Source organism: Rhinoderma darwinii, chromosome 6 (genome assembly GCF_050947455.1).
Source record: "Rhinoderma darwinii isolate aRhiDar2 chromosome 6, aRhiDar2.hap1, whole genome shotgun sequence".
Taxonomy (NCBI): Eukaryota; Metazoa; Chordata; class Amphibia; order Anura; family Rhinodermatidae; genus Rhinoderma; species Rhinoderma darwinii.
In genome coordinates, this window is record NC_134692.1 from 105,808,159 (window position 1) to 105,829,201 (window position 21,043).

General features: G+C 45.2%; 2 protein-coding genes across 6 annotated transcripts in view; one reads left to right on the forward strand and one right to left on the reverse strand.

Moving 5' to 3' along the window:
* On the reverse strand, positions 1-11,378 carry TMEM186 (transmembrane protein 186). 4 transcript variants are annotated; one of them, XM_075831320.1, is made up of 3 exons: positions 11,252-11,378; positions 11,102-11,173; positions 1-816 (listed from the first exon to the last, which is right to left on the reverse strand). In XM_075831320.1, the coding sequence occupies exons 2-3, from the start codon at positions 11,127-11,129 to the stop codon at positions 110-112; spliced, it is 735 nt and encodes a 244-aa protein (XP_075687435.1). In that variant the 5' UTR covers positions 11,130-11,173; positions 11,252-11,378; the 3' UTR covers positions 1-109. The 4 variants fall into 4 exon arrangements, with proteins under 4 accessions (XP_075687435.1, XP_075687433.1, XP_075687434.1 ...); XM_075831318.1 differs by lacking the exon at positions 11,102-11,173 and adding an exon at positions 1,016-1,043 and having other exon boundaries at positions 11,252-11,377; XM_075831319.1 differs by lacking the exon at positions 11,252-11,378 and adding an exon at positions 1,016-1,043 and having other exon boundaries at positions 11,102-11,241.
* PMM2 (phosphomannomutase 2) overlaps positions 10,734-21,043 on the forward strand; it is a 27,432-nt gene continuing 17,122 nt past the window's right edge. The window contains exons 1-4 of one of the 2 annotated variants that reach the window (XM_075831316.1): positions 10,734-10,752; positions 11,378-11,545; positions 17,767-17,878; positions 19,732-19,808. In XM_075831316.1, the coding sequence (XP_075687431.1) occupies positions 11,480-11,545; positions 17,767-17,878; positions 19,732-19,808 (255 nt within the window). In that variant the 5' untranslated portion in view covers positions 10,734-10,752; positions 11,378-11,479. Of the gene's footprint in view, positions 10,753-11,294; positions 11,546-17,766; positions 17,879-19,731; positions 19,809-21,043 lie in introns of those variants that run through there. The other variant, XM_075831315.1, reaches the window with a different exon arrangement.

A 21,043-nucleotide genomic window follows, 5' to 3' on the forward strand; every position in this document is an offset into this window, starting at 1 on the left:
AACCAGTATCAGCTCATTTTACTGTAAGTTTACTGTGAGTAGATGACCAAATATAGGACAAGGTCTGAAAATAGACTAAAAGGTTAAAAAAAACCTCTTCAATATTAACTTATTTGAATTCTCCAAAAACAGAAGTAAACTTCTCTCTATCCAGGACATAACCATAGCGAGTGGTGAAATACAGAAGATCAGGTTTGCTGTATCTTGCAAACTGACGGAGAGTCTCCTGCTCGCCATCTCCTGTTTCTGAAAACTGTTTCACATCGTCAATTGGAACAAAGATATCTTTTCTGTTTCCCCAAAACGTCAAATAGGAAACCTTCAACGTTGTTAGGTTGTCATCCACATACAGCATCCCAATAATTCTGCGCAGGTAATAGCTAAGACCATACAGCATGACACCAGCAAAAAGAGCGGTTCCAGTGCAATAAATAACAGAAAACTCTGTGACTTGTCCTTGCAAATAGTAATAATACATAGGGGGGAGAATAAACACAGTCAACGTGGTCTGCACAAGCTTCAGTCTGGAAACCACCCTGCAGAACCTTATTGCTGAAAACTTGTAGATCAAATTAAACTTAACGGAGTCCTCAGTCTTTGTGCTGAGGGGTGAAGAAGCGCAGAATGAGCTTGTGGTTCCTATATGCCGGATCTTATTTGTAGATAACTGGGAAACATCTCCATGTGAAGGGCGAGTAATTCTCCCACATCCAATATAGGAGGTTCTGCAAGGTACTTTAGATTTCCACAACCGCACTAAGAACGGTGGTCTGATCCACAGGGACCTACTGATGATCTGTGCCATGGTGATGTAACCTGATAGAGAAGGACAAGACCATGTAAGTGATCGACCTCCCCAACAGAGCAACCAGACAACCCAACCGATACAACTACAACAAGCCAAAAGAGCTTCTGTATATTCTTCTAGGAGGCATCTCAATCAGCTTTTAGTCTAAAATGGTAAACAGGTGGGGTGGCCATTTCTCCTTCCGGAATATCACCCAACACATCTTACGTGCAGATCGATTTCCATCTTCAAATCCCTTAAAAAAAAAGATGTCCGACTTTATTCCTGGTATCTGTACTTTGTCCCAAAAAAGTAACATGACACACGTGGACCATTGAGTGGTAAATTAACCCTTAATCCTTAATAATTTTTTGATTTTCGTTTTTCACTCCCCGTTTTCCAAGAGCCATAACTTTTTTATTTTTCCGTCATTAGACTGGTGTGAGGGCTTATTTTTTTGCGGGAGGAGCTGTAGTTTCTATTGGTACCATTTAAAGTACCATAAAATGTACTGCAAAAAAATTCTTTGCAGGCTGAAATTGGAAAAAAACTGCAATTCCTCCATTGCTTTTTGGGTTTCGTTTTTACGGCTTCTACCGTGCAGTAAAAACAACAACTTATCTTTATTCTGTGGCTCAATAGGGTTACGGTGATACCAAATTTATATAGGTTTTTTTATATTTTACTACTTTAAATAAAAAAAACTTTTTGTTAAAACAAAAATTTGCTTTATTTCACCACATTCTGAGAGCCATAACTTTTTTATTTTTCTGTGGATTGAGCAGTGTGAGGTCTTATTTTTTGCGGGATGAGCTGAAGTTTTTATTGGTACAAACAGCTTTTTGATCACTTTTTGTTAAAAAATTTCTTAGAGCGAAGTTGACAAAAAAAACTGCGATTTTGGTGGTTTACATTTTTTGGCGCGTTCAATAATGCTATATTGTAACACTCGCTACTATACTATAATACTAATGTATTGCACTATATAGTAATTTTTACAGGCTGGGCTTAACAGAGGCAGCATGAAGGCAGTCCTGGGGGCCTTCATTAGGCCCCTGGGCTGCCATGACAACTATCGGCACCCCACGATTGCGTTGTGGGGGCACCGATGAGCTGTCAGAGGGGGCCACCCCCCTCGTTTTAACGTCTCGGAAACTGCAGTCATGAGCTCTGAACCCCCTTCAAAACAGCTGATTGGTGGGGGTCCCGGGAGTCGGACCCCAACCCATCAGCTATTGGACAACCCCTTTAACGTGTGTTAGGCTTAGATACAGGGCCCTAGCAGAGTATAAGTAATCTTATACTGTATCAGATTACTGTCTGCTGGAACCCGTATCTAAGCCTACCTTAGGCTTAGATACATGGTCCAACAAACAGTATCACACATGCACTGTGTCTGCAGTGAAAGAAGCTGGCTGGGAATGATGACGTCACCCACAGATCCTTCAACCTTGGCGTCGGAAGAGAGAAGACACATCAGCTCCAGGCATACAGTTGAATTTGCAGCAGCATCACCATGTGCAGGTAAGCATAGTAAACTCCCTAGAGACGAGCATATTAACCTTTTGGACGCCTGGAGCCGATGTATCTGCTCTGTCTGACGACAAGGTTGAAGGACCTGTGGGTGACGTCACGCTGTGTGTCTGCAGTGAAAGAAGCTGGGTGGGAACGATGAGAAGTGTATGATGCTGATTTGTCAGCGTCATACACTTCTATTCACAATGCCCAATTGGTAAAAACACAATACACGCCCAGTTGGTAAAATGAGAAAACACGCCCAGTTGGTAAAACGAGAAAACACGCCCAGTTGTCCATTGAAAAGCTCATTTGCATAAACATAAAATTGCTCATAACTTGGGCAAAAATGATCGTTTTAAAAAAAAACAAACGTTACTGTTATCTACATTGCAGCGCCGATCACATTCAATAGGAGATAGGGGTTTGATAATCTGGCGACAGAGCCTCTTTAATTCTATCATGTGTGATACAGTCTGCTGGGCCCTATATCTAATCCTATCATGTGTGATACAGTCTGCTGCGCCACTGTATCTAATCCTATAATGTGTGATACGGTCTGCTGAGCCGCTGTATCTAATCCTATCCGTAGCTATAGGGTCATATTGCTATAGATATGCTATCTCATATATATATATATATATATATATATATATATATATATACACACACACACATTTTGTTGGGGGGGCAGATATGTATTGGGGCTATTCCCCCTGATGTTTTAAGTCCTTAGTGACGCCCCCGGCTGCTAGTGCTGCATTGTTGGATCACTTAGGAGACCCAGCGATGCAGCTGAAAGCTATCTGCCATGAGAAATTTTGGGGGGGGGGGGGCGGGGGTCAAGAACAACCTTTGCATCGGGGCCCATAAGGCTTTAGCTACGCCCCTGTATACGCTGCAGGCCACATTAAGCATGCAGCCTATAAGGCGCTGGGAGTCGTGCTGGCCTGTGTGATGACGTCACATCACGCCGGTCTTCACATTCGTTCCGCCGGTGAGGCAGTGTAGCGCTCTGACTGTCGCGGGAACGGGGCAAGGTAAGTACAATCTTTTTTTTTTTTAAGGAGCTGTGTGGGAGGGGGGCTGTGTAGCGCTATATACAGGGGGGAATTGCTGTGTAGAACTATATACATGTGGCACTAATATATATATATACACACACACACACACAAGGGGACTGTGTGGCACTATCTACAGGGCGTCTGTGTGGCACTATCTACAGGGGGCGGTCTGTGGGGCGCTATCTACAGGGGGTTCTGTGTGGCGCTATGTACACGGGGTCTGTGGGGCGCTATCTACACGGGGTCTGTGTGGCGCTATCTACATGGGGTCTGTGTGGCATTATCTACACGGGGTCTGTGTGGCATTATCTACAGGGGAATGTGTGTGACGCTATCTACACGGGGTCTGTGTGGCATTATCTACAGTGGAATGTGTGTGGCGCTATCTACACGGGGTCTGTGTGGCATTATCTACAAGGGAATGTGTGTGGCGCTATCTATACGGGGTCTATGTGGCATTATCTACAGGGGAATGTGTGTGGCGCTATCTACACGGGGTCTGTGTGGCATTATCTACAGTGGAATGTGTGTGGCGCTATCTACACGGGGTCTGTGTGGCATTATCTACAGGGGAATGTGTGTGACGCTATCTACACGGGGTCTGTGTGGCATTATCTACAGGGGAATGTGTGTGACGCTATCTACACGGGGTCTGTGTGGCATTATCTACAGGGGAATGTGTGTGACGCTATCTACATGGGGTCTGTGTGGCATGATCTACAGTGGAGTGTGTGGCGCTATCTACACGGGGTCTGTGTGGCATTATCTACAGGGGAATGTGTGTGGCGCTATCTACACGGGGTCTGTGTGGCATTATCTACAGGGGAATGTGTGTGACGCTATCTACACGGGGTCTGTGTGGCATTATCTACAGTGGAATGTGTGTGGCGCTATCTACACGGGGTCTGTGTGGCATTATCTACAGGGGAATGTGTGTGACACTATCTACACGGGGTCTGTGTGGCATTATCTACAGGGGAATGTGTGTGGCGCTATCTACACGGGGTCTGTGTGGCATTATCTACAGGGGAATGTGTGTGGCACTATCTACACGGGGTCTGTGTGGCATTATCTACAGGGGAATGTGTGTGGCGCTATCTACACGGGGTCTGTGTGGCATTATCTACAGGGGAATGTGTGTGGCACTATCTACACGGGGTCTGTGTGGCATTATCTACAGGGGAATGTGTGTGACGCTATCTACACGGGGTCTGTGTGGCATTATCTACAGGGGAATGTGTGTGACGCTATCTACACGGGGTCTGTGTGACATTATCTACAGGGGAATGTGTGTGACGCTATCTACACGGGGTCTGTGTGGCATTATCTACAGAGGAATGTGTGTGACGCTATCTACACGGGGTCTGTGTGGCATTATCTACAGGGGAATGTGTGTGGCGCTATCTACACGGGGTCTGTGTGGCATTATCTACAGTGGAATGTGTGTGGCGCTATCTACACGGGGTCTGTGTGGCATTATCTACAGGGGAATGTGTGTGACGCTATCTACACGGGGTCTGTGTGGCATTATCTACAGGGGAATGTGTGTGACGCTATCTACACGGGGTCTGTGTGGCATTATCTACAGGGGAATGTGTGTGACGCTATCTACATGGGGTCTGTGTGGCATGATCTACAGTGGAGTGTGTGGCGCTATCTACACGGGGTCTGTGTGGCATTATCTACGGGGGAATGTGTGTGGCGCTATCTACACGGGGTCTGTGTGGCATTATCTACAGGGGAATGTGTGTGACGCTATCTACACGGGGTCTGTGTGGCATTATCTACAGTGGAATGTGTGTGGCGCTATCTACACGGGGTCTGTGTGGCATTATCTACAGGGGAATGTGTGTGACACTATCTACACGGGGTCTGTGTGGCATTATCTACAGGGGAATGTGTGTGGCGCTATCTACACGGGGTCTGTGTGGCATTATCTACAGGGGAATGTGTGTGGCACTATCTACACGGGGTCTGTGTGGCATTATCTACAGGGGAATGTGTGTGGCGCTATCTACACGGGGTCTGTGTGGCATTATCTACAGGGGAATGTGTGTGGCACTATCTACACGGGGTCTGTGTGGCATTATCTACAGGGGAATGTGTGTGACGCTATCTACACGGGGTCTGTGTGGCATTATCTACAGGGGAATGTGTGTGACGCTATCTACACGGGGTCTGTGTGACATTATCTACAGGGGAATGTGTGTGACGCTATCTACACGGGGTCTGTGTGGCATTATCTACAGGGGAATGTGTGGCATTATCTACAGGGGAATGTGTGTGACGCTATCTACACGGGGTCTGTGTGGGATTATCTACAGGGGAATGTGTGTGACGCTATCTACACGGGGTCTGTGTGGCATTATCTACAGAGGAATGTGTGTGGCGCTATCTTCACGGGGTCTGTGTGGCATTATCTACAGGGGAATGTGTGTGACGCTATCTACACGGGGTCTGTGTGGCATTATCTTTCAGGGGAATGTGTGTGGCGCTATCTTCACGGGGTCTGTGTGGCATTATCTACAGGGGAATGTGTGTGGCACTATCTACACGGGGTCTGTGTGGCATTATCTACAGGGGGTTCTGTGTGGCGCTATCTACACGGGGTCTGTGGGGCGCTATCTACATGGGGTCTGTGTGGCATTATCTACACGGGGTCTGTGTGGCATTATCTACAGGGGAATGTGTGTGACGCTATCTACACGGGGTCTGTGTGGCATTATCTACAGTGGAATGTGTGTGGCGCTATCTACACGGGGTCTGTGTGGCATTATCTACAAGGGAATGTGTGTGGCGCTATCTTCACGGGGTCTGTGTGGCATTATCTACAGGGTAATGTGTGTGACGCTATCTACACGGGGTCTGTGTGGCATTATCTACAGTGGAATGTGTGTGACGCTATCTACACGGGGTCTGTGTGGCATTATCTACAGGGGAATGTGTGTGACGCTATCTACACGGGGTCTGTGTGACATTATCTACAGGGGAATGTGTGTGACGCTATCTACACGGGGTCTGTGTGGGATTATCTACAGGGGAATGTGTGTGACGCTATCTACACGGGGTCTGTGTGGCATTATCTACAGAGGAATGTGTGTGGCGCTATCTTCACGGGGTCTGTGTGGCATTATCTACAGGGGAATGTGTGTGACGCTATCTACACGGGGTCTGTGTGGCATTATCTACAGGGGAATGTGTGTGGCGCTATCTTCACGGGGTCTGTGTGGCATTATCTACAGGGGAATGTGTGTGGCACTATCTACACGGGGTCTGTGTGGCATTATCTACAGGGGGTTCTGTGTGGCGCTATCTACACGGGGTCTGTGGGGCGCTATCTACACGGGGTCTGTGTGGCGCTATCTACATGGGGTCTGTGTGGCATTATCTACACGGGGTCTGTGTGGCATTATCTACAGGGGAATGTGTGTGACGCTATCTACACGGGGTCTGTGTGGCATTATCTACAGTGGAATGTGTGTGGCGCTATCTACACGGGGTCTGTGTGGCATTATCTACAAGGGAATGTGTGTGGCGCTATCTTCACGGGGTCTGTGTGGCATTATCTACAGGGTAATGTGTGTGACGCTATCTACACGGGGTCTGTGTGGCATTATCTACAGTGGAATGTGTGTGACGCTATCTACACGGGGTCTGTGTGGCATTATCTACAGGGGAATGTGTGTGACGCTATCTACACGGGGTCTGTGTGACATTATCTACAGGGGAATGTGTGTGACGCTATCTACACGGGGTCTGTGTGGCATTATCTACAGAGGAATGTGTGTGACGCTATCTACACGGGGTCTGTGTGGCATTATCTACAGGGGAATGTGTGGCATTATCTACAGGGGAATGTGTGTGACGCTATCTACACGGGGTCTGTGTGGGATTATCTACAGGGGAATGTGTGTGACGCTATCTACACGGGGTCTGTGTGGCATTATCTACAGAGGAATGTGTGTGGCGCTATCTTCACGGGGTCTGTGTGGCATTATCTACAGGGGAATGTGTGTGACGCTATCTACACGGGGTCTGTGTGGCATTATCTACAGGGGAATGTGTGTGGCGCTATCTTCACGGGGTCTGTGTGGCATTATCTACAGGGGAATGTGTGTGGCACTATCTACACGGGGTCTGTGTGGCATTATCTACAGGGGAATGTGTGTGGCACTATCTACACGGGGTCTGTGTGGCATTATCTACAGGGGGTTCTGTGTGGCGCTATCTACACGGGGTCTGTGGGGCGCTATCTACACGGGGTCTGTGTGGCACTATCTACATGGGGTCTGTGTGGCATTATCTACACGGGGTCTGTGTGGCATTATCTACAGGGGAATGTGTGTGACGCTATCTACACGGGGTCTGTGTGGCATTATCTACAGTGGAATGTGTGTGGCGCTATCTACACGGGGTCTGTGTGGCATTATCTACAAGGGAATGTGTGTTGCGCTATCTACACGGGGTCTATGTGGCATTATCTACAGGGGAATGTGTGTGGCGCTATCTACACAGGGTCTGTGTGGCATTTACAGTGGAATGTGTGTGGCGCTATCTACACGGGGTCTGTGTGGCATTATCTACAGGGGAATGTGTGTGACGCTATCTACACGGGGTCTGTGTGGCATTATCTACAGGGGAATGTGTGTGACGCTATCTACACGGGGTCTGTGTGGCATTATCTACAGGGGAATGTGTGTGACGCTATCTACACGGGGTCTGTGTGGCATTATCTACAGGGGAATGTGTGTGACGCTATCTACATGGGGTCTGTGTGGCATTATCTACAGGGGAATGTGTGTGGCGCTATCTACACGGGGTCTGTGTGGCATTATCTACAGGGGAATGTGTGTGGCGCTATCTACACGGGGTCTGTGTGGCATTATCTACAGGGGAATGTGTGTGACGCTATCTACACGGGGTCTGTGTGGCATTATCTACAGTGGAATGTGTGTGGCGCTATCTACACGGGGTCTGTGTGGCATTATCTACAGGGGAATGTGTGTGGCGCTATCTACACGGGGTCTGTGTGGCATTATCTACAAGGGAATGTGTGTGGCGCTATCTACACGGGGTCTATGTGGCATTATCTACAGGGGAATGTGTGTGGCGCTATCTACACGGGGTCTGTGTGGCATTATCTACAGTGGAATGTGTGTGGCGCTATCTACACGGGGTCTGTGTGGCATTATCTACAGGGGAATGTGTGTGGCGCTATCTACACGGGGTCTATGTGGCATTATCTACAGGGGAATGTGTGTGGCGCTATCTACACGGGGTCTGTGTGGCATTATCTACAGGGGAATGTGTGTGACGCTATCTACACGGGGTCTGTGTGGCATTATCTACAGGGGAATGTGTGTGACGCTATCTACACGGGGTCTGTGTGACATTATCTACAGGGGAATGTGTGTGACGCTATCTACACGGGGTCTGTGTGGCATTATCTACAGTGGAATGTGTGTGGCACTATCTACACGGGGTCTGTGTGGCATTATCTACAGAGGAATGTGTGTGACGCTATCTACACGGGGTCTGTGTGGCATTATCTACAGTGGAATGTGTGTGGCGCTATCTACACGGGGTCTGTGTGGCATTATCTACAGGGGAATGTGTGTGACGCTATCTACACGGGGTCTGTGTGGGATTATCTACAGGGGAATGTGTGTGGCGCTATCTTCACGGGGTCTGTGTGGCATTATCTACAGGGTAATGTGTGTGACGCTATCTACACGGGGTCTGTGTAGCATTATCTACAGGGGAATGTGTGTGACGCTATCTACATGGGGTCTGTGTGGCATTATCTACAGGGGAATGTTTGTGACGCCATCTACAGGGGGTCTGTGTGTGACGCTATCTCCAGGGGGTCTGTATGTGACGCTATCTACAGGGGTCTGTGTGTGACGCTATCTACAGGGGGGGTCTGTGTGGCACTATCTACAGGGGGGTCTGTGTGGCGATATCTACAGGGGGGTCTGTGTGGCGATATCTACAGGGGGGTCTGTGTGGCGATATCTACAGGGGGGTCTGTGTGGCCCTATCTATAGGGGCAGTGGTGTAATGAAGGATTCTTTCATTGATGCCTATAATTGGTGTTTATAAATGTCTATTTTACTGCTGGACTTGTAATATTATAGTATTTAAAAAAGTAATTAAAACTAATTTAAAATAAGTTTTCTTATTCTCTTATTTAGTCGCTATATTAGCGTTTACTGTGGGTATTACATTTGGTCATCAGATCGCCCACCATTGATGGAGACTTGCCCTGCTCCCTAACTGCCCCGCTCAGGAGCTGCCAAGACTGAGGCTGGGTTCACACGACCATGTTACGTCCGTAATGTACGGAACGTATTTCGGCCGGAAGACCCGGACCGAACACAATGCAGGGAGCCGGGCTCCTAACATCATAGTGATGTACGACGCTAGGAGTCCCTGCCTCGCTGCAGGACAACTGTCCCGTACTGTAATCATGTTTTCAGTACGGGACAGTAGTTCCACGCAGAGGCAGGGACTCCTAGCATCGTACATAACTATGATGCTAGGAGCCCGGCTCCCTGCACTGTGTTCGGTCCGGTTCTTCCGGCCGAAATACGTTCCGTACATTACGGACGTAACATGGTCGTGTGAACCCAGCCTTTAGTTTGGGGGTATAATGTGGAATTTTGATTCTAGAATTCAGGTTGTATTTGTAGTTGTCGGAGGTTTGACAATTACCCTGACTACCAGAGAACCCCCGGCAGCAAAAGGGTTAAAAATGGTCACAGCATAAGGCCTCATGCACACGACCGTAAAAACTCCCGTTATTACGGGTCGTAATCACGACCCGTAATAACGGGCTGATAGACTTCTATTGGCGACGGGTGCCTTCCCGTTTTCTCACGGGAAGGTGCCCGTTCCGTTAAAAAAGATAGAACATGTCCTATTTCTGGCCGTAATAACGGCACGGACAGTCCATAGAAGTCTATGGCGCTCTCGTAATAACGGGTGGCTACATGTGTGCACCCGTCATTACGGCAGCGTTGCTAAGCGACGTCAGTAAATAGTCACTGTCCAGGGAGCTGAAAGAGTTAACTGATCGGCAGTAACTCTTTCAGCACCCTGGACAGTGACTACCGATCAGTATAAACCTGTAAAAAATAAAAATAAAAGATGTTCATACTTACCGGCAACTTCCTGCTTCCTCCAGTCCGGTCTCCCGCCCGTTGCCTTGGTGACGCGTCCTTCTCGACATCCGGCCCGACGTCCTGGATGACGTTTCAGGCCATGTGACCGCTGCAGCCAATCACAGGTCAATCACAGGCTGCAGCGGTCACATGGACTGCCGCGTCATCCAGGGATGTCGGGCTGGATGTGAAGAGAGGGACGCGTCACCAAGACAACGGCCGGGTAAGTATGAATTTCTTTAACTTTTATTACAGAAAAGGCTGTCCCTTCTCTCTATCCTACACTGATAGAGAGAAGGGGCTGCCGATTAGTGCAGTGCTATTTTGCCGCCAAAAACGTGCTCGTAAATACGGGTGGAATACGTGTGACACCGGACCCATATTTACGAGCACGGGTTCGTAAATACTGGTGCAAAACGGGTGGAATACGTGTGACACCGGACCCGTATTTACGCCAGTATTTACGGGTGGGAAAAAATACGGTCGTGTGCATGAGGCCTAAGAGGTTGGTTTAAAATTTCCCGGCATGCTCCATACCCTTTTTGTCACCCCCGAGGGGCAGCGCACTTTACCATTGTGAAATGTTGGAGGGTATGGCATCCTACAGGCAGGTACTTGACCCCCTCCTGGCCTCTGCTCCCGCTCTACAACACAGACTATCAGGTTAGGTTACACACATAGTCCCGGTGTCATAACACATAAGAACCGTACACAGGACGTACCTGTCACAGGGCACACACGCTATCACAAACTATACATCCCATCATGCAACGCGGTACAGTCACGTTACGTCTAGACACGAATAGCGCTTGTGGGAGTTGTAGTTTCTCCTTTCCTGTCATTTACAGCGCTGCCTATGTGATCAGGAAGTAGTGATGTGGCCGGACCACGGAAGCTGAGAGCAGACACTTCATTCATAAGGAAACAAGTTACCGCTTCTGAGTGCTGCTATGGCTGGAAGAGAAGATGTGCTCTGCTTATTTGATGTGGACGGTACATTGACCGCTGCTAGGCAGGTAATTGTGTCCACTCTCTTGCCTAGGGCTGCAGAGCCGATTGTGGAACTACAACTCTCATCATTCCCTGACAGTGAAAGTGCGGAAGAACAGCTTGGGAGTTGTCTTTGTATTGTATATGCTGTACGGTGTGGTTTATTTCTTGCCTTGACCTCACATATGTTTATTCTCTCTGCCCTTGCTCTTAGCTTTATAGTATCACTATTCCCATGTGTGTCATTGGGACGATGCTGAAGTTGGTTTCTTATTTGTCCAGTTTCTTATTCGCGTTTTCAGTATTTTTGTTTCTTTATGAACATATAACTTATGTTAATAATAAAATACGTTGCACCAAGCTGCCCAGAAGTGAAAACACTTTAAAACAACCTAAAAACAGAAAGAGCTGGCACAAAGATGGGCATCAAAGTTGGCAATGCAAAGTGTGATTTATAGGGTTAAATGACTTTGGGCCACTGATCTCACACTGCCCACATACAGAGAGGGATCCTCCGCATCAAAATCAGTCGATATCAGCCTGGCTCGAACAGGTTCTGGACACTTTTTCCAGATTGGAATAAGTAACTGGTATTTTTAAAGGGTTAAATGACTTCGGGTCACTGATCTCACACTGCGAATATACAGAGAGAAATGCCCCGCATCATATTCAGTATCGTTCAGACTGACCTGAACATGTTGTCGGCACCAAGGCTGGTAACAAATTGTGAAGATGGACACTTTTTTCGTTAATTTGAATAAGTTTGATTGGGTCTCGTCTGTCTTCTCGTTTTACTTTTTTTTTTTTTCTCCCCATAGGCACAGATTAGTTAAAATGACAGTGGTTCCAAATTTGTCACATGAAGGACACGACCTGTGCCAGATGCGTGATATTTACTATAATGGAGACTATCATACTTTCTTTGTTGTGTCCAATATTTTACTGGATTAGTGCGGCATATTGAGCTTTATTTCTACCATTTATGACATAAATCCTACAATAGAGACTATCCCTAGTTTTAAGTAACCAAACGCCATATCTCATATTTGGTGTGTGTGTGTATATATATGTGTGTGTATATATATATATATATATAGCTCTGATTTTGGTGCCAGGCAATATTCTCTCTCTGCACACAGAAACACCACCCCAGGAGAAAGACTATTCTTACCGCCCCCGTGGCATATATATATGGCTTATATCTCTGGAACGGCTGAACTGATTTTGACAAAACCAACACCAAAATGCTAAGGCTTCGTTCACATCTGCGTCAGAGCTCCGTTCAGGCGTTCCGTCAGACCTTTCTGTCAGGGGAACCCCGTGAACAGAACCCTGACTGAAACAAACAGAAACCATGGGTTTCCGTTTGCATCACCATTGATTTCAGCGGTGACAGATCCGGTGTCAATGGTTTCCGTCTGTGTCTGTTGTGCAAGGGTTCCGTCATTTTGACAGAATGAATAGCGCAGTCGACTACGGTATTGCTTCCATCAAAACGACTGAACCCTTGCACAACAGAGAGAAGCAGAAACCATTTGCACCAGACCCGTCACCATTGAAATCAATGGTGATGCAAATGGAAACCTACGGCTTCCGTTTGTTTCAGTCAGGCTTTTGTTCTGACAGACGGCTCCGATGGAACGCCTGAACGGATCCCTGACGCAGAAGTGAACAAAGACTTAGGGTGACGTCAGATAAGATATCGCATTTGGGTACTTAGAACTAGTGTCAGATGCTCTTCAATGAGTGTCCGATACACATGTGAACAGAGTTTTAGTTATGAATGGGTAAGACCCAGGTAACATTTGGGTTAGAGGCGCCGTCAAAACTTCCAGTCACAATTATTAAACAGATAATGATGTAGGCAGCGTTATTTTACCTGTGACGATGACTGAACTGCCAACCCTGAAGTAAATTGGGTCCAACACACACTGGTGTTAACGTCTCAGTGTTTGATGTCAAAAATCATTTTGAGAAATGATGGGGAAAAATTAAGCAATTAAACTTTTTGCTAACGTATCGATATGGAGAATGGTAACCATTTATTTATTCTGTTGTGTCAGTTAACAAACAGGAATTCCATCTGTTCACATAACCTTCTCTTTATCACATTATGTAAACATGAACATTGTATGTGGTAAATTATCGTGACCACATTGTGTAATGTAAACATTTACTATTATATGGTAATTCTCTTTGTCTCCTGGTGCACGTCACATATACGTCATATTAGCTTTATAAACGGCTGTAATTAATGTCAGTTCTGAATAGGAATTCAGCTCTGTGTACACGCAATAAACCAGGGAATATAAAAAAAACTGTCATATATGTTATTAAAGAATTATTCTTTCTTCTCTACTTATGAGGCTGCTTTCCTCCTCCTTCCCATCACTCAGTTTCTTATCTCTAAGTAATCTGTCTCCAGCCTCACACACAGAAGTCTATGGAGAGGGGAGGGGGAGGCTGCTAATTGATTTATTGCCTCACTCTGAACTGTGGTAGAGTCTTGTCTTATCTGGCATAGTAATACTAGGAGGGCTATCTTAGGCCCCATGCCCACTTCAGTTTTTTCCTTCAGGGTGCTAGCCGCTTTTCTGACGGCTAGCACCCTGACCCATTCATTTCAATGGGGCCATGCACACGTCAGTTTTTTTGACGGTCCCGTTGCATCGTTCCGATCCAAAGTAGAGCATGTCCTACTTTGGTCCGAGATTCCGTGACCGTGAGGCCCATGCAAGTCAATGGGGCCGTCAAAAAAAACCTGAAGGCACACGGAAGGCATCTGTGTGCCGTCCGTGTGTGACGGAGCCGTTGCTTAGCAACCGCCGGGCGGGCAGAAAAACATTAGAAAAATATTACACTAATCGGCAGCCACTTGTCTCTATCAATCACTGATAGAAAAAAGAGGCTGCTGATTAAAAATCAAATAAAAAGCAGTTCATACGTACCCGGTCGTTGTCTTGGTGACGAGTCCCTCTTCTTCCTCCAGTCCGACCTTCCTTTCTGACACGGCAGCCTGTGATTGGCTTCAGAGGCCGCTGCAGCCTGTGATTGGCTGCAACGCGGTCACGTGGGATGAAGTGTCATCCCTGGAGGCCGGCCTTCTGACGTGCGTGACCGCCACTACAGCCTGTGATCGGCTGCAGCGGCGACATGGATGAAATGTCATCCCTGGAGGCCGGACAGGAGGAATGTAAGTATGAACTTATTATTATTTTTTTTTTATTATTACATTAAAATTGTATTTGCCGAGCATGGTACTGTCCAGTGTGCTGAAAGAGTTACCGCCGATCAGTGCAGCCCATTAACTCTTTCAGCACCCTGGACAGTACCATACTCGGCGCTCGGAAACACGGAGTGCACACGGCCGCTAAAATGGGCACACGGACCCGTCACAAACGGCCGTGATAACTGTCGGAAGTGTGCACGAGGCCTTACATGGTGTGTAGTAGAGATCTCAGCAGCTGCACTATGTGTGTCTCCTCCACTCTCCCCTCTCTATAGACTTCAATTTTAAAAGCAGGAAAAAGCAAAGCAGCCTGATAAATGGAGAAAGTAGCATATTTATTTAAAGAGGCTCTGTCACCACATTATAAGTGCCCTATCTCCTACATAAGGAGATCGGCGCTATAATGTAGGTAACAGCAGTGCTTTTTATTTAAAAAAAAAACGATCTATGTTCACCACTTTATTAGCGATTTTAGATTTATGCTAATGAGTTTCTCAATGGACAACTGGGCGTGTTTTACTATTGACCAAGTGGGCGTTGTACAGGGGAGTGTATGACGCTGACCAATCAGCGTCATGCACTCCTCTCCATTCATTTAGTCAGCGCATAGGGATCTTTTAGATCGCTATGTGCTGACTTATACTAACACATTAACAATACTGAAGTGTTTAGACAGTGAATAGATATTCCACGGGATGTCTATTCACAATCTCTGCACTTCGTTACTGTTTCTATGGTAGTTACAGCAGAGAAAGCGTAATCCCGCGAGATAACGCTGTAAATGACAGGTTACAGCGAGATTACGCTTTGCTCTGCTCTAACTACCACAAAAACAGTAACGAAGTGCAGGGATTGTGAATAGACATCCCGTGGAATATCTATTCACTGTCTAAACACTTCAGTGTCGTTAATGTGTTAGTATAAGACAGCGCATAGCGATCTAAAAGGATCCCTATGCGCTGACTAAATGAATGGAGAGAAGTGCATGACGCTGATTGGTCACTGATTGGTCAGCGTTATACACTCCCCTGTACAACGCCCACTTGGTCAATAGTAAAACACGCCCAGTTGTCCATTGAGACACTCATTAGCATAAATCTAAAATCGCTAATAAAGTGGTGAAAATAGATTTTTTTTTTAAAATAAAAAGCACTGCTGTCACCTACATTATAGCGCCCATCTCCTTTAAAGAGACTCTATCACCAGATTATAAGTGCCCTATCTCCTACATAATGTGATCGGCGCTGTAATGTAGATAACAGTGGTTTTTATTTAGAAAAACGATCATGTTTGAGGAAGTTATGAGCAATTTTAGATTTATGCTAATGACTTTCTTAATAACTGGGCATTTTTTAGCTTTTGACCAAGTGGGCGTTGTAAAGAGAAGTGTGACGCTGACCAATCAGCGTCAAACACTTCTCTCCATTCATGTACTCCGCACATAGTTATCTTGCGAGATCACAATGTGCTGTCACTCACACATTAAAGAGGCTCTGTCACCAGATTATCAAATCCCTATCTCCTATTACATGTAATCGGCGCTGCAATGTAGATAACAGTAACGTGTTGTTTTTTTTTTAATAATGATAGTTATTTTTGGCCAAGTTATGAGCAATTTTATATTTATGCAAATGAGCCTTTCTAATGGACAACTGGGCGTGTTTTCTCTTATTTCCAACTGGGCGTGTATTGTGTTTGTAACATCTGGGTGTGTTTACTTGTTTTATTAGCTGGGCGTTGTGAATAGAAGTGTTTGTCAGCATCATATGTCAGCATCATACATTTCTATTCACAACGCCCAGCTAGTAAAACAAGTAAACACGCCCAGATGTTACAAACACAATACACGCCCAGTTGGAAATAAGAGAAAACACGCCCAGTTGTCCATTAGAAAGGCTCATTTGCATAAATATAAAATTGCTCATAACTTGGCCAAAAATTATCGTTTAAAAAAACCAAAAAACACACGTTACTGTTATCTACATTGCAGCGCCGATCACATGCAATAGGAGATAGGGATTTGATAATCTGGTGACAGAGCCTCTTTAACGTTACTAAAGTGTCTTGAGAGTGAATAGACATCACCTCCAGCCAGGACGCGATGTCTATTCACAATCCCGACACTTCGGTAACTGCTGAATAAGAAACCAACTTCAGCTCTGAATAAGAAACTGGACGAATAAGAAACCAACTTCAGCATCGTGTCATTGGGAACACATTTATTACTTTTATGTACAGTCTCTTTTTTAGGTTTATACAGCTAGGAGGCCAAGGGACTGCAACCTGTGACTTACTAGGTGTTCTGAAACTACAAGTCACAGCATGCCATATAAGCTGCAGCCTGTCAGCATGCTGGAACTTGTAGTTTCACAACAACTGTAGGTAGCAGACCAGTGCAGTAGACTGTTTCACACGACAGTCAAAAAAAATGTCCATTAAATACTGATCAACTGTCATTTGCTGTAAATCTCACAGAAACGCTACAGAAGTGTCAGGATTCTGAGTAGACATCACGTCCTGGCTGGAGGTAATGTCTATTCATTGTCAGGACACTGCAGTAATGTTAGTGTTTGTGTATGTGGCTGCACATAGCGATATAGCTAGATCACTATCTGCAGTGTAAATGAATGGAGAGAAGTGTATGACGCTGATTGGTCAGCGTCATGCACTCCTCTGTACAACACCCACTTGGTCAAATAGTAAAACACGCCCAGTTGTCCATTAAGAAACTCATTAGCATAAAGCTAAAATAGGTCATAACTCCGTCAAAAATGATAGTTTTTCTAAATAAAAAAACACTGCTGTAATCTACATTACAGCGCCGATCATCATGTACAATATAGACAATTTATAATCTGGTGACAGAGCCTCTTTAAGTTCGTATTGATGTGAATTTTCTACACCGCTACTGTACAGGTGACAGGAGCGAATTGTGAGGGTATTTACAGTGCGGTAGAGCTATATAATGTACATTTTTGGGACTGTAAATTTAGAGAATTTTTATCTTTTGTATTTTAGAAAGTCACTAGAGAAATTGCAGAATTTTTGCAGAATTTGAGGAAAAAAGTGAAAGTTGGAGTTGTCGGAGGTTCTGATTTCGAGAAAATTAAAGAACAGCTGGGAGAAGATGGTAAAATAGATGTGACTGCAGTGGACTTGTACTCCCGATATCTTTCTAATATACATCGATCAGCTGATGTAGTAACGGTTGATTATCCCCATGCATGTCCGCTCCTTGAGAAAGAAGTAAACGTGCGCCGATCAAAGAGCTGTCTTGTTAAACGGCGCCCGTTTTCACAGCCCATATCAGGCCGTGTAAAAGTACCCTTACCAGTCAGTGGTGTTAAAGTTATGGTTGGGTGGCGTATATCCCATATATACTATGTATGTATGTATGTATGTATGTATACATACATACACATATCTCTATATCTCAAGGCTTGAGAATACCTGGTTGCCATGGTGACTAGAGAATAGGTACTGCCTACTGAGTTTTGCCTCCTGCCCTTCATGCATTCAGTCACCTGGTGTTTCTATCTGTTACTGAACGTATGGAGCACATACAGTACAGCGGGGTCGGTCACGCGACGAAGGGTCGTATCATCCTCCTAAAAGAAGGCTGTGTAACTAGACTTCCGGTCCCCTGGCAGCGCTATGAAAATCTCGGAATCAGCGCGACAGGGGACCGGACTGTATATTAGCGAGTGTACTCGCATACTGCAGTAAGTACGTTGCTAATACTTTTTGGTCCCCACATAACCCCTTTTATACTAAAGCATGTAAATAAACGTACACAATTGTAGCTTCCAGCTTTGTGGGAACAGTTTGAGGAAGGTCCTTTCCTGTTCCAGCAAGACTCCATAAAGACCGTGTGGGACGAGTTTGGTGTAGAGGAACTCTGTTGGCCCGCACAGAGTGCTGACCTCAACCCCATCCAACACCTTTAAAATATATAAAAAAATTGGATAGCACTCCTGGTAAAGATGTTGAGGTGCTGTGAGGGTTCGGGTTTGGCAAACCCACAATAGTCATTCAGCAAATAACCCAAGCACTCAGGCCCCATGCACACGACCGTGCCCGCAATCACGGCCCGTGATTGCGGGCACGGCCGGCCGCCGACTGACAGTAGCATTTTCGGGCCGTGCTCCCATACAAAGTATGGGAGCGCGGCCCGCAAAATGCAAAAGAACGGACATGTTCCATAATTCCGGGAACATTTCCACGGCACGGACACCCTTCCGTAGTGCTACGGAAAGGTCTCCGCGTTCAATGAAAGAGAATGGGTCAGTTTTTTACGGTCCTGTGCATGGGGCCTCAAACGTATGAATGAATAAGATTCGTTTAATTCTTGTATTATTAAATTTTCAGTTTGTTCTTCACTGAAATAAATCTTCACACGAGCAGACACACATGCATTCAGTTTAAGCGATTTTGAAAAAGGCCAGAGTTGGCCGAAACGTCATTTACAATCGCTTGTCTGCAATCACTGAGATTTACAATCGCTTGTTAGCAATTACTGAAATTTTGTGAAGATTTATTTCAGTGAAGAACAAACTGAAAATTAAATAATACAAGAATTAAACAAATCTTATTCATTCATACGTTTGAGTGCTTGGGTTATTTGCTGAACAACACCTTTAAGATGATTGAACCACTGATATTGAGCCAAGCCCTCTCATCCAACCTCACAAATTCTCTTTTGGGTAAATGGGCACAAATTCTCATGGACACACTCCAAAATCTAGTGCACAGCCTTTTCAGAAGAGTGGAGGCGATCGTAGCCACAAAAGGGGGGGACCAACTCCATTTCAAAGTCAATGAGTTTGGACTGCATGGTATATCCAACAAGCTCATATAGGTGTGATGTTCATGTGTCCACATACTTTTGGCCACATAGTGTTTATGTATGAATGTATAAAACAGGCTTTTTTCCTTGCCCTCTGTCCATAGTAATTTATTCTGTAATCCATGCTGTAATTTCAGTGGTTGAAAAGTTTGACTACGTGTTTGCTGAGAATGGCATGGTGGCGTATAAGGATGGAAAGTTTCTTTGCAAACAGGTTCGTGTTACACCTTAAGGCTGGACATTATTTTCCATGATGCGATATTTAGAAACAAATGTATAAAGTATCATGTAGAAAAGGAAACTATAAAGTCTAGTTTACATTGGTAGCGATAGTACTGACTATTATAAGACAATATAACTCTCACGAGGTCTGTGTTGTCTGATACCTTCTCTCTATTGACATTGCTGGAGTTGTGGGATGAATGCTGGAAAACGCTCTTTTCCCTTCCCTGTTCCACTATTGCCTAACTTCACTCTTCTACTGCCGGGACCGTTTTCACACTTTTGACAGAAAAAAATCATATAATACCGCCATATCCATATACTTTCTAAAAGTAGACACATGGTTAAAGTACCACCAAGTGAACATTCATGAATTTCACCAATGATATACTAATGACCTATCTGGTGGTTAGCTGCATTTTGTGGAATTAGGCTGTGAAATTAAAAATCACGTATATTTCTGATAAAACGTGCACATTTTTACATAGGAATAAAGGAGAAAAAGCACCCCAATATTTGAAAATCAATTTCTCCCGATTACGGCAATATCCCATATGTGGTAATAAACTGCTGGTTGGACAAACGGCAGGGCTCAGAAAGGCAGGAGCGCTATTTGGCATGTCGAGTTTGCTGGATTTGTTTCTGGGCGCCATGTCACATTTGAGGAGCTTCTGAGGTATCAGTACAGGGGAAACCCCTTAAAATTTCCCCCATTTTGTAAGCTAGACCCCCTTTAGGAATTCCTTGTAGTTTTCATGGGATGCATGCAAATTTTTGATAAGTTCTTATACAATTTTTACGAGGCGTAAAAAACAACAGTACTACTATTGTTTTTTTATTCCGTTTTTTTATTTATTTAGTAATTTTTTTTTACAGCGTTCACCATGCACTATAAATGACATATTCACTTTATTCTGCGAGGTGATACGATTACGGCGATACCCTATGTTTATAGCTTTTTTTCTGTCTTATGACGGTTGCACACTTAAAATACTTATTATAAAAAATAATTTACTTTTTGTGTTGCCTTATTCTAAGAGCCATAACTGGTTTTTTTTCGTTTTTTTTTTCCATCAAGAAAGCCGTGTGAGGGCTTCAATCCGTACCATTTTTGGGTACATGCGACTTTTTTGATCTATTTTTATTCAAAATTTTTGGGAGGTGAAGCAACCAAAAAATGTGATTCTGGTATGGTTTGTTATTATTTTCTTTTACGGCGTTCACCGC

Bases quoted from the DNA above. Each gene is read 5' to 3' on its own strand.
- TMEM186 (XM_075831319.1), bottom strand. The intron at 817-1,015 runs GTAAGATGTGTT...CTTCTCTATCAG, and splicing joins AGATGGAAATCGATCTGCAC to GTTACATCACCATGGCACAG.